The sequence below is a fragment of the Ochotona curzoniae genome, unplaced genomic scaffold, assembly GCF_017591425.1.
Source record: "Ochotona curzoniae isolate NIBS_2020 unplaced genomic scaffold, NIBS_Ocur_1.0 scaffold_3835, whole genome shotgun sequence".
Lineage (NCBI taxonomy): Eukaryota > Metazoa > Chordata > Mammalia > Lagomorpha > Ochotonidae > Ochotona > Ochotona curzoniae.
In genome coordinates this window covers 18871633-18884598 of record NW_024467114.1, presented here as the reverse complement: position 1 = coordinate 18884598, position 12966 = coordinate 18871633, and the positions used below count along the sequence as shown (strand labels likewise).

The window sequence follows — 12966 nt, the reverse complement described above, 5'->3', positions numbered from 1 at the left end:
GCTGCTGGCCAAGCACTAAGCCGTCTTCTACCTCATTTTGTCCATAAGAGATGAGAGCAGTGATTTGGGGAATTTTGTGTTTGTTTGAACCTGCATACTGAATTTTTTTCTCAGAGCTCATTTTGATCATTGCCTTCCCATTTTATTGCCCTCATCTCCAAGAGGCGAGAACTGCCCCGCTCGCCTGTGTTGTTGCCCCCAGACACTTTTTACCTCCATTTCCTTGCATCTGGCACCACTCTGACATACCCTGTTTTTCCCCGGTAAATGCTTAGAGATTGAAAGAAGAATCCAGAGGCAGTTCTATCTGTGTTAGTTTTGTCATTTTCACAGGTGTTTCTTCACTCAAATTTTTTAAGAATTCTAATAAGGCAGGTACATTTGGGGGAGAATATTGAACTCTTCAGAGTGCAAAACTACTCAGGAATTACTAACTCAAGTTCCTTGATTAAAATACGTGGTTTAGATATGTCCAGCTTGGGAACTGTGCCACTGTCCTAAGACTGTGACCACCAGGGTGCCACCTGAGCCTGGGTCATGTCTGAACAGTCAGCGCCACAGGCCGGGTGTGTTCAGACCCTCTGTTAATCCACAGCTCTCATTTCATAGTTAGGAGCTGGCGGTCCCAGCCAGCCTTGACTCCCTTTCCTGAATACTCTGATAATGTCACAGTAGCTGTGAATATTATGCCTTACAAGTTTTTTTTTAACAACAGTTCACATTGGGACATTTTATTCTCCTTCATGTATGCTAGTATTTACACAGCATCTGTATCAGCATTTGCTTTAAAATGGGGGCAGACATCTGGATAGGCAGCGAGAGTTGTAAGAAAGTATCATCAGCTTCTTCTTTCAAGTTGTGTGAAGGATGGCTTTGGTTTAACAACTTTATTCCCTTGTTTCTCATTCTTGGTTTTATAAATATTTGCAGATAGAATCCAGGCAGCTGGAAGGAGGGGAAGTCAGCAGGTGTCTGAAGGATACTTGGTTCCAGCCTATGAAGTTAGTGTTGGAATGTAAAAGGCCTCCTCTCACTCTGGCTGTGTGTGTGTGTTGCAACTTCATTAATACTGGGCCAGGCACTTAATGTTCTAAGTGAGCAGGGCTCTTACATGAAGGAGGCACCTGTCTAATTTGGTTGGTGCTGGATTATGTGTCTTTCAGTTGACGACAGCAGTGACCAGTGCCTTTTTATTAGCAAAAGTGATCCTCTCAAAGGTAAGACCTGCCGCTCTTCCTGCACCGTCACCGTGTGCAGTGAGGAAGCCTCATTGTCCCCTGTGAGCTCCCAGGTACCGCATTTCGCTCTCCTGGTCACACGTATTCTTGCAGCTTTTCTCTCAAGGGGCGTTTGGCTACGTGCTGCCCATCATTTCATTCATCCTTGCCTGGATCGAGACGTGGTTCCTGGATTTCAAAGTCTTACCTCAAGAAGCAGAAGAAGAAAACAGTAAGTTTCTCTTAGAGAGCATCTGGGATGCACGCTGGAAGGACGAGATGTGGCTGTCTTGATTTGAACAGAGCTGCAGCTTGATAGAGTTACACTGTCCCAGTGTCTCATTCATTCTTTAGTAACTGCGGCAGGAATAGGAGAGAGGTTCCGGCGGGTGAGGCGAGTGGGGCTGGGAGAAGGTGGGAAGGTAGTGAAAGTACAGGCACAAAGTGGGGCTTCCCTTTCCAGCTATTGGCCAGGCTTGCCTGGGAGAAAGTGTGAAAACAAAATCAGCCAACACATTCTCCTCCACATATTAGCCCTTTATCCCTATGAACAGTCATTGTGGGATACTAAATGCCCATATGGACAGAACTGTGTTTCTTAGAAGAGAAAATTTAAACCACTTTGAAGTGAGCTGAAGTTGGAATTTTAAATGCCAGTCAGTGGGTCTCCGAAGTCTCACACTGCTATCCATGAAAGCTGGTGGCTTGGCTGGGCCATAGATAGAACAGCCACAGTCCCAGGTCTGGGGCCTTGCTGAGGAAGACATGTTCACAGGTGGATGCTGCAAGCCGGTGTTACGCTGCCTCCCCCTGTGCTGTCCTGCTTGAGTGCCGACAACATGGGGCACTCCTGGGTACCGCCAAAGTTGGTCTCACCCCATGGCTTTGAATACCCCCACGTTACCAACCAAGGAGACCAGGATTTATTACTGGGCTTGGACTCTTCACTATGTGATGTCCTTAATGGAAGCCCACCTGCACCCCACCACACAGTCCCCAGAGGTGAGATAAACAGAGCACCCAGAGAATTTCAAGAGTCCTGATTCTCTACCTCTTGTCAGTCCTCTTTGCACCGTCTCACAGGAAGAAATACCTCCTGTCTTAGAGAACAGTAAATACGGTTGTGATCATGACTGGTGGCAAATTGAGCAGTAACCTTGCACATGGTTTTATTTTAGAAAAGCAAACTTACAGAGAAGGACTCTGTAAAAAAAAGAATTACAATTCAAGAATAGATGGAGAAAACAGACAAATGAAGCCAAATATGTTAACTGGCTTGTGCTCTGTCCCTTTAGAGAAGGGTCTAGTAAGCCCCTGCTAGTTTTGTTTTTATAACACATAACCATCAGAATGGACTCTTGTGTAAAAATAACACTGCTGTAATTGGTGCTTACACAGCTACACATGCAATGAAAAAGGGAAAATTACTGTGAGTTTCAAGGCAGTGTCTGCTTTTTTTTTTTTCACTATCAGGTATTGCCTGGTGTACCCTCCATGCCATCTTAACTCAGCCTTCAGCCAAAAGAAAGTACTCATGGCCTTTCTCACCATACCCCAGTGTTCTTGAGCTGTTATACCTGCCATGCCATTCATACCCTTCTTTTGAGACCTGCTCCTTGCATAAATATTTCTTTATTGCCTTGAATATTCCTTATTTGTAAGAGGCCATCTATGCATTTTGGTTTACTTCTAGCACTTCCCTAAATGCAGGCAGTTTTTGTTTCAGTTTCAGGTATGATAATCCTGTTTATTTTTGTAAGGAAGTAGATATCCCCAAGAGAATGATGCTGTGACTACTAATTTCATCCCTTGAGTAACAAGAGATAGTTTTAAAAAAATACACACACACACAGTTGCTCTTATTGATACCCAGTGTGTTAGTTGAGCAATTTTCAAAGTACCTGATTTTTCTAGGAGACTTTTACTGCAGCAGTAGCACCACTGTGTAGTCATCTTGCCACAAAGCTGCCAGGTCATCCCCTGCATCTGACAATTTTCTCTTTCAGGATTCCTGATAGTCCAGGATGCTTCCGAGAGGGCAGCTCTTATACCTGCTGGTCTTTCTGATGGTCAGTTTTATTCTCCTCCTGAATCTGAAGCAGGTAAAAAACAGATTTGATGATCATTTGTGGTTTTGTCCATCATCAAACGCTCTGCCTCATTCAGTCTTCCTATTTACTCGTTTCCTCAGTGCATTTTGCAAGCATTTAACTAATAAGGACATTAAGGATTAAAAAAAAATAAAGAAGTAAGATGTAGTCTTTTCTGAGACCTGCAGTGAGGCACACAGTTATGTTTGTGTGTGTTGTTGCGGGCATGGACCCTGTGACCAGTGAGCTACAGCTCATGCCACAGACGAGGGACATGGCCTTGTCCTAGGATACCCCAGCTCAAAGTGGCAGCCCCACTTGCCCATGCCTCCTGCACACTCCACACCCCTAGTTGCAGCTCCTGTCTCCTGTTTACAGAGCTGTTTGGACTGTCTGCTCCTTCACTTCTGCCTCAGCTGCCTTATGCAAATCCTGGCACTTCCTGCCAATACCAACCTCAATTCAGCATTTCTTGCTTCAGTTTCTACCACAGGCTTAGTCTTTTGCCTCCAGGTTCTCTACTAACCAGCTGTCAGTGTGCTGTACGTAACAGTTACATTCAACAACTGATAAAGGGTCGAAACCTTCGACATTTACCCAAAGAAGATATACAGATGAACACGTGAAAGCATGAATATGCATGACTCATCATTAGGAAAATGTAAATCAAAACCATCCTGAGATACTAATTCATACTTGTTAAGATGACTGTTATTTTTTTAAAAAGCTTACAAAATAAATATGAGTTAGGTAATAGAACTGTTAGAACCCATTGGGGATTGCTGTGGGGATATAAAATGGTATATAGCTCCTGTAGAAAGAAGTATAAAAACCCCACAAAACTTAAACATAGAATTGTCTTGTAATCCACAATTTCACTACTGTGTGTATATCCCAAAAATACCAAGTCAGAAATTTGAATCCTCACTGCTCTGCGATTCTGATGCAGCTCCCACTCATGGGCATGCTCAGAAGCCACAGATGGCCCAAGGACCTGGATCCCCACCACGAGAGGGACCATCATTGAAGAGCTAGTGGCTTCTGGCTTCTGCCTTAGTGTGGCTCAGCCCTGGCGGGTTTAGGTATTTGGGGAATGAACCAGCACATGAAAGATCTATCACACACATCCACTGTCTCCGTCACCCTCTCTCTGTCACTCTGCCTTTCAAATCAATAACCAACTCTGAAAAATAAAGACAAAGAAAGACATCCAGAGTAGCACTTCAAACTTGCCACTTCTGGGTCCCTTGGCTTTTTGACCATGACGTGTACTGCCACCTACTGGTGCTTTCAATCAAGATGAGGTCCACTTTGAATTAATGTTTATTTTCCAAAATGACAAAAATTTGTTTTGTCAATTTGTATAGGTACATATTGTATAGGTACTTATGTGGGAGAAAACTCAACACCCTCAACAGGCTGTTGCCAAAAGTCTCTTGTAAAACATGTGAGGTGTGTATGTAGTGCTTTAATTAACAGTTAGCTTTACCTTGGACTTCCACAATGAATGAGGTCATTGTGGTTTAAACACTGTTGGTCTGACAGGTGGAAGATGAGCCCAGGAACAGGAAGACTGGGTGTGAGCTGCTTCCCGCAGCTGCTTCAATGCAGAAAGCAGTTAGACCACGCCGCCCGTCTGTGACTACAGGAGGGCAGAGGGCTGGAAAGTGAAGCGCGACCACCATCCCTCAGTCTATTGATTTCACCACAGATTCCGTTAGAACTATATGATGCTCTTGAGGTTAATGTGGAGGCATGAGGTTCTCAGCCATTGCTTGTCCTGTAGCAAGTATGTGCTTGGCTCTAATGCAGGCAGACATTTTCATAACAAAATAATGTCCCCTGGAAGCAAGAGTGGAGGCTGGCGCTTTGTGTGTGAATTGATGGCATCCCTCGGCTGCTACCAGGGTCATCTCATAGGTCATTTTCTGATCTTTCCCTTCCTTGGTTATGAAAGCAATAAGTGCTTTTTAGAAGAACAATGAAAGACTGAAAACAAAGAAATTGTGCATAGTGTCACTGTCAACACTTTCTTTACTTCTGGTTGTGTATTTGTCTCACAATCATTTTTTTATCATGGGGACAGATAAGTGCAGGTTATAGATCACATGATTACAACTTGGCCCTTTATAAAAACTCTGAAACTTAAACATACATATCTTCCACTTAAACTTGTCTGCAAATATGGGTCAGGCATTTCTCCGGGTGTTTACGATGCCCACATCCTGTTTTAGAGCATCTGCTTTGATGCCTGCCATTGGTTCCTGATGGAGTTGTCCTGATAACACAGACTTTGGGAAGCAGCAATAATGGCTGGAGTGAATAGGCTCCCGCCACCCGTGTGGGAGACCTCAGTTTAGTGCCCAGCACCTGCCTCTCCTCAGCTCCATCCCAGCAGTTTAGGGACATTTGGGGAGTAAACCAGTGGATGGAAGCTCTCTCCATCTGTCAGTCCGTAGTTCTCTGCATCTCACATACGGTTTTATAAGCATATGCATTAATTTAGTCATTTTAATGAAGGCGTATAGTCCTGTAATGCAATGACATACTTCTTTCTGCTTTCCCTTCCCCACCACGTAGGATCTGAAGAAGAAGCTGAAGCAAAGCAGGGCAGTGAAAAGCCACTTTTAGAACTATGAGGACTACTTTTGTGAAAGTAAGTGTTTGAAAATGAACAATAAAGTAGCTACAGATGGAACATTAACTTTAACTAGATTTCAGGTGGAGTTCAAAGAACATGCGTATAAACCTATCGCTGGTTTTGTCTTATTTGTATGACTTTAGTATCATTAGTGTAAAATTTAGTAACATTTTCCATACCAGTATACATTTGTAATATTTGGAGATACCTTAGAAGCCCATATTTCTAGAGTGAGGAATCCAGATGGTCTCTGTAGCAGACATTGTTTTTATCCCACAATTAGCCGATCTATTTTATGTAGGTAGCAATCCCTTGACTTGTTGTTACTGTTGTAATTTAAAGTTTATACTGGAGGCAGTAGATAGAGTAGATGAGTAGCTGGTCCCAGGTCTCCAAACTGGAAATGGCAAGTTGGGTTCAGCCTTACCCCGGAGCCCCACACTGAGATGTTTCTTGGGTTTAGGAGCTTCTAAGGTAGAAGTTGCTTTCAGTTCCAGACACTAGTGCTTGATGGGCTCACAGTGGAGCATGCATATTAAGCCCATCAGAGAAAGTCATCACAACCCCCTAAATCCAAGGCCAATAAGCATAACAGTATTAGTAGTAACTTCCTAATTATGCAACCTCAGAAAATAAAGTAAGTGATGAATTGTATCTTCCCTCGAAATTGGGAACAGAGGCAGGCTGAGTGGCAGAGACAGCCTGGGTCATGACAGGCAGAACTCATGTCTAGAGTGCTGATACCCACACTCAGCCCCTGCTCTACAACAGAACAACAGTGTACACAAGGGTGGGCATATGGATAGCTGACCCTCTTCTGTAATGCTTTGAAATAAATCCACGGGTAAGACAGCTGCGGTCCTTTCTGCATGTGCATCACAGCCCACTGTCAGTGTAAGACTTGATGAAAGAGCAGATGGAATGTCGCGCTACATCTCAACTTCCTTGTCTTCACTCCTTTGTAAGTGTGAAGAACCCTTCTTGATATTCATCCAAAGGAGAAGAGACTGGACATGGGATCTTCCTTTGGAAAGTTGAGAAGGTCACATCCAATGCTGGCTTGAATGAACAGCTAGGAAGGAGTTACTTTATTTCTGATACCTCACGGACATTGTACCATACCCTCCCACATTTAGTTGCTTGCCTGTGGCCAGTGAGGTGACATAACGGTCCATCCATCTTCAGTGAAACTGAGTCTGACCTGTTAATAATTGAGGAAAAGTCTCATGCTGTATTTCTAATCGAAAAACTTCTCAATATACTGAAATAACACATTTTTAGTCAGCAAAATGCCTTTTTATTTCAAATCACACAATGGAAATTTTTGTTTGTCTTGTGTCTCAGATTTGTGTGTGTTTTTGTAATACTCTGCCTTTCCTTTGTGTGTTTTTTTAACTCATGCACATGTGCTCTTTGTACAATTTTCAAAAGTAATAAAAACCAACATATCAAAAGGATTTGTTGTGTTTCTCTCATTTCTTAGTCTCTGTTTGACCTGCGTTGGATTTATGGGAAGCAGTCAAGGAGGAATTGTAAATACTCTCAGATATTTTGTATTTTCCTTTGGAAATCCCGCCTTTCCCAGAGAGAAGTGGTGCTCAGATATTCTAAGTACTTTTACTTCTAATCCACAAATAGCTGTGCAAGTACTGCTGATGTTTTTCCTTTGTATTTTGTTAATTCAAATTACACCATTTTTTTTTTGTGAGCTATTTTTCACACATAAATGCTTGCCTCTCTGCTTACCAGTAGGTAGCATTTTCTCTTGGTTCACAGTGCTTTTCAAGAAAACCTTCCTGTCAGTATGGAGAACACTTAGGCAATTAAAAATTCACCTACCACATGACCCAGCAATACCACTTCTAGGAATTTATCCAAAATCTTGTTACACGACAAAGCAAGCATGCACCCCAGTGTTTTTTGCAGCACAGTTAACAATCACAAGAACATGGAAGCAACTTAAATGCCCATCAACAGAGGACTGGATAAGTAAACTGTGGTTCATCTACACTATGTGATAATATTTGGCGATTAAAAAAAAATGAAATGCATTCCTTTGTGGCCAAATGAGCCAAACTAGAGACCATTATGCTAAGGGAAATGAGCCAAACCAAAGGGTCAGATATCATATGTTTGCTCTAATATATTATAATATGATGTCAAATCTAGAGATATCATATATGAATCTTACTCTATGTTAATCAGCGTTACTTCATACTTACCTGTACCTAATGTAACAAAAACTTGTAATGTAACTCATTAATCAACCATCCACAAGAGGTTGATTGTTTTATAGTCACCTGAGATGGTCACTGTCCCCTTTGTCACTATTATTGGAACTGTCCATGAACAACGAAGGCATGATCCTCACTGTATCGTGGATACAATAACTAACCTACATCAAAAAGTTATTCTCCTACATGGCTGGGAGATACTCCAGAGGAAGCATGATGGACTTAGGAAAATTCACGATGGACACACAATAAGAACCTAAAGGGGAAAACGGAGGAAATTTCTGGAAGAGGTAGCGGAGAACCCAGTGCGAACTAAATTGTATCAAAAAACAATAAAATAAAAAAATAAATAAATAACTAAAAAAAGGAAAAACTTCTGTGTCGATGGCAGTGATGCTGACTTGGGTGGACACTGGCCTCCTGGACAGTCACTTAGCAGGTGTGTGCTGGTGTTCTGCATGAGCTGGGTCTCCCAGTGCTGTAGACAAGTGATGAGAAACATCTGGAAAAACATCTGCCAGGTGTCTCCTGGAGAATCAAACCTCTGTAGATTTCAAGTGGAGTTCAAAGAACATGCGTATAAACTTATTGCTGGTTTTGTCTTATTTGTATGACGTTAGTATCATTAGTGTAAAATTTAGTGACATTTTCCATACCAGTATACATTTGTAATATTTGGAGATACCTTAGAAGCCCATATTTCTAGAGTGAGGAATCCATTTGTATTTACCAGACATTGTGTGGCAGACATTGTTTTAATTACGACTATCACCCTGTTCATTCTATGAAGAGGCTGTTTTTTCGCACATGAATGCTCGCCTCTCTGCTTACCAGTAGACAGCGTTTTCTCTTGGTTCACAGTGCTGTTCAAGAAAACCTTTCTGTGTCTATGGCAGTGATGCTGACTTGGGTGGACGCTGGCCTCCTGGACAGTCACTTAGCAGGTGTGTGCTGGTGTTCTGCATGAGCTGGGTCTCCCAGTGCTGTGGACAAGTGATGAGAAACACTGGAGAATCAAACTTCTGTGGGAACTCTGTGGGAAACTCCTGTCTCAGGAATAATGTTGCAAGGGCACAAGACCCACGGAGGATGCCACGCTGATGTCTGTTCTCACTTTTACCAGCGGAGAGCTCTGCACAGACCTGCTGGGCTGAGCTGGTGGGAACGGAGCTGTGCTCACAGGGAGAAGCCATAACTCCAGCACACGTTGGCTGCCATCTAAGCACTGACCAGGGCTGTGACATATGATTGGAATGTGCTGGACGGTCAGATGGGGAAAGCCTAACATGGTTTCTGCAAGCTACCATTGTCCTTCCTGCTGGTCCTGGACACACACTGTGCACCAAGCTAGGTGGGGCCAGGAGAGGGCCATTGACTGTGCATGTTCACACTGCTGAACCACAGTCCTCTCCGACTCGAATCACACATGTCCTGATGCTCATGTCTTCTACACCTCACCTTGACTCACGACTCCTCTTATCACTGTAGAGAGGTGCTATATGATTCTGTATGGCCTTCAGTACACAGTCAGTTTCCAGGCCTTTGTTGTCTGTTTCCTAATCACATCACCTATTGACACACCCATAGTGTATCCATGCTAACAGAATCATCAGCCTGGGTCTTGTGTCACTGCTCGCTCAACACAGAGAAAATGCAACCCAACAGCACCCAAGTGTGTAAATCAGTCAGAGAAGCATAAACACTCCAGAATGTTAGAGTTATGTTAGATGTTATTAATGCATGCATTATTCTCTGTTCTTCCCTGCAGGGAAGTGTCAGAGTGAACTGAAGGGACAGTGTCTGGACAACCCCAGGGTCAGACTCCCAAGTCGCATGCTAGCTAACATGTTGTGCCATATGCAGGGAGCCCCACCAGCTGCAGCAGTCTAAGTTTGATAGCAATCTCCTGTGTATGAAAATGGGTATTTTCTTTCCATTAGCTGTGGCCTTTTGAAAATGAGCAAGGTTGATTGTGGTTTAACTGTCCTTATTTTCTCTTTGAACACCCTGGCCTCCCTCACGCAGCTTCAGCCAGTAGCAACCGGTCTGGCTTTGAGCATTTTCCTCGAATCAACCACATTTGAGAGAGCACATAAACACATAAAGTCTGAGAAAAATAAAATAGCATCCACTCCCCCAGCAACCTCTCCCCACACGCGCTGTCACCTCCACCACCCACAAACCTGTTCTGCACCCTGCCCAGGCCTGGAAACTAGAGAAAGGATGTTGCTAAGAAGTCTGAAACCACAGCAGACACTGCAGAGCTCCGTAGGTGGGGTCCTGTCTCTTAAAGGTTCAAGAATTGGGGCTAAATAGAGCTGATCAATTCATAAGACTCGTGGAGTAGATCTGAATTAAGCAGTATTTTTCTGGAATTTGTTTGATCTCAATTACCAAATGGGACCCTATAGTTGGTGTACAAAGAATCTGCTAAAGCACACATTAATATTGACACTAAAAAAGGCCCTACATGGTAATCTATTGGCTGAAGTCCTTTCCTTGCATGTGTTGGGATCCATTACCGTAGCTGGTACTTGTCCTGGCTGCTCCATTTCCCATCCTGCTCCCTGCCTGTGTTTAGGGAAAGCAGTCAAGGACGGCCCAAAGGTTTGAACCCTGTACCCACAACACCAAACATACATCAGATCCATCTTCTTTACCAGTGAAACAGGTCTAATAACTTTTACACTCTAAGACTGCATCACAGCGGAGAGTCAGAGGAAATAGGCAAGCTGCGTGGCAGAATAGGAGATGTCCTCAAGTATTAGGCCTCTGGAATAATTCAAGCAAAACAAAATAAGCAAAATCCTAAATGCATGCTAGAAACCATGCATTTACTTACACAACTCCTCACAACTAAAGGAAATGTTGTACATTGCCCTTTTATCAAATTATATCCCATTGGTATAGTATATCTGGTATGTCACTACTCAGAATTTCTGACTGACAGTTAAATAGTGCTTACATACAAAGAGGAAATTAAGCATTATTAATTATGGCCTGTTTACAACACAAAAAAGCTTCTCACAAAACAAACACTCCACGGGCATAAATCATACCTATTGCAGAGAGGATTTATTTGGAGAGTAGGAAAAATTTTCCCCTGCATGAAATTATGTGTGTTAGGTTCATATATGAGGTGCTAGTTCTGAGAAGAGTATAGGAACAATGGAGGAAGATACAGACAGGTTAGGGGCAGGTCTCCTCACTAGCTTCTTAACCTGACGAACTGTATAAATATTTTAATTTTAGCTGAAAATGAAACGAGCCTGTTGCCTTTCCAGTACCAAATCATGTAAGAGGTAGAAACACATGGAAGGAGCCTGGGTGTCAGAATATCACACATCCTGAGATCTCCATGAACATTCCTCCTATATTCAGACTCACAGTCCATCCATTGCCTTCGCCCCACAAACCCAAAAAAGTGTGCATAAAAATTAAGGATTTGCTGTTTTGAAAAACTAAATTTATTTGAAAGGAAATATATGTAGAGGGTTTGCTCTTCTGTTTAAAGGGCATGTATATGTAGAGAGAGAGCTCTTTTATATCATATCATTTAAAATGCCCACAGACATCTTATGCTGGGCCAGTGCACCAAGGAAAGTGTCATGACCACAATATCAGGCAAGAGTTTACAAATGTAATGTTGGGCCCCAATGACAAGTGACACTGAATGGCATGGTACAGTTGTCAGCCTATGTCTTTTTTTTTTTTTTATTGTTGCTTACATTGTATTATGTAGTACAGTTTTATAGGCGCTGGGGATTCCCCCCACCCCTCCCATACCCCTCCCCCCATGGTGGATTCCTCCACCTTGTTGCATAACCATAGTTCAAGTTCAGTTGAGATTCATTGCTTGCAAACACATGCCTAGCATAAAGTTCAGCGTCTTATTGTCCAGATAAGTTCAGTGGCCTCTTGGGGAGACCTTCTATGGTCTGAAGATAGGTCTAACAGAGTAAAGATCTGGTCAGTTAAAAGCCCCAACAAGGCCTCAGTATCAATATACAACATTATGGAATTAATTGACATAGTATTGGGTAAACAATATGTTAAAAATAATGCAAGTTCCCTTCTTCGAAACATCTGTGTTGAGACAGTATCAGTGACAGTTTCAAAAAATAACAAACAACCAAACAAAAAATTACAGGTTAAATCAAGGCAAACATGTGGTATCTAATCTTTTGGGATTCGCTCATTTCCCTTAGCATTATAGTTTCCAGTTGTGCCCATTTAGCCACAAAGAACTGCATTTTGTTTTTTTTAATAGCTGAGTAGTATTCCATGGAGTAGATGAACCAAAGCTTTCTTATCCAATCTTCTGCTGATGGGCATTTCGGTTGCTTCCATGTTTTTGCAATTACTGATTGTGCTGCAATGAACATAGGGATGCATGTTGGTTTGTCGTAAAACAGGTGTTTTGGATATATTCCTAGGAGTGCTATTGCAGCAGCAGAAGAGTCCCACGCACAATAGGAAACAAGAAATCATCAAAACAAGGGAGGAGATAAACCAAATAGAAATCAAAAAAACTATACATAAAATCAACAAATCAAAAAGTTGGTTTTTTGAGAAAATAAACAAAATAGACACTCCACTGGCCCGATTGACCAAAAAAAAACAAGAGAAAGTGAGAATTAATAGCATTAAAGATGAAAAAGGCAACATAACAACAGACACTGCAATCATTAAGAAAATAATTAGAAATTACTACAAAGAACTGTATCCCACAAATTTGAGGACCACCAAGAAATAGAAAAGTTCTTGGACTCCCACCACTTACC

At 42.4% G+C, this 12966-nt stretch overlaps 1 protein-coding gene across 7 annotated transcripts in view; it reads left to right on the top strand.

The window, feature by feature from the left end:
* STARD3NL (STARD3 N-terminal like) overlaps nucleotides 1-12966 on the top strand; it is a 47549-nt gene that overhangs the window by 22196 nt on the left and 12387 nt on the right. For 3 of the 7 annotated variants that reach the window (XM_040964794.1, XM_040964795.1, XM_040964796.1), the window contains exons 5-9: nucleotides 1164-1217; nucleotides 1332-1449; nucleotides 3224-3319; nucleotides 5888-5963; nucleotides 6915-7490. In XM_040964794.1, the coding sequence (XP_040820728.1) occupies nucleotides 1164-1217; nucleotides 1332-1449; nucleotides 3224-3319; nucleotides 5888-5946 (327 nt within the window). In that variant the 3' untranslated portion in view covers nucleotides 5947-5963; nucleotides 6915-7490. Of the gene's footprint in view, nucleotides 1-1163; nucleotides 1218-1331; nucleotides 1450-3223; nucleotides 3320-5887; nucleotides 5964-6830; nucleotides 7491-12966 lie in introns of those variants that run through there. The other 4 variants (XR_005882070.1, XR_005882071.1, XM_040964798.1 and 1 more) reach the window with 2 other exon arrangements.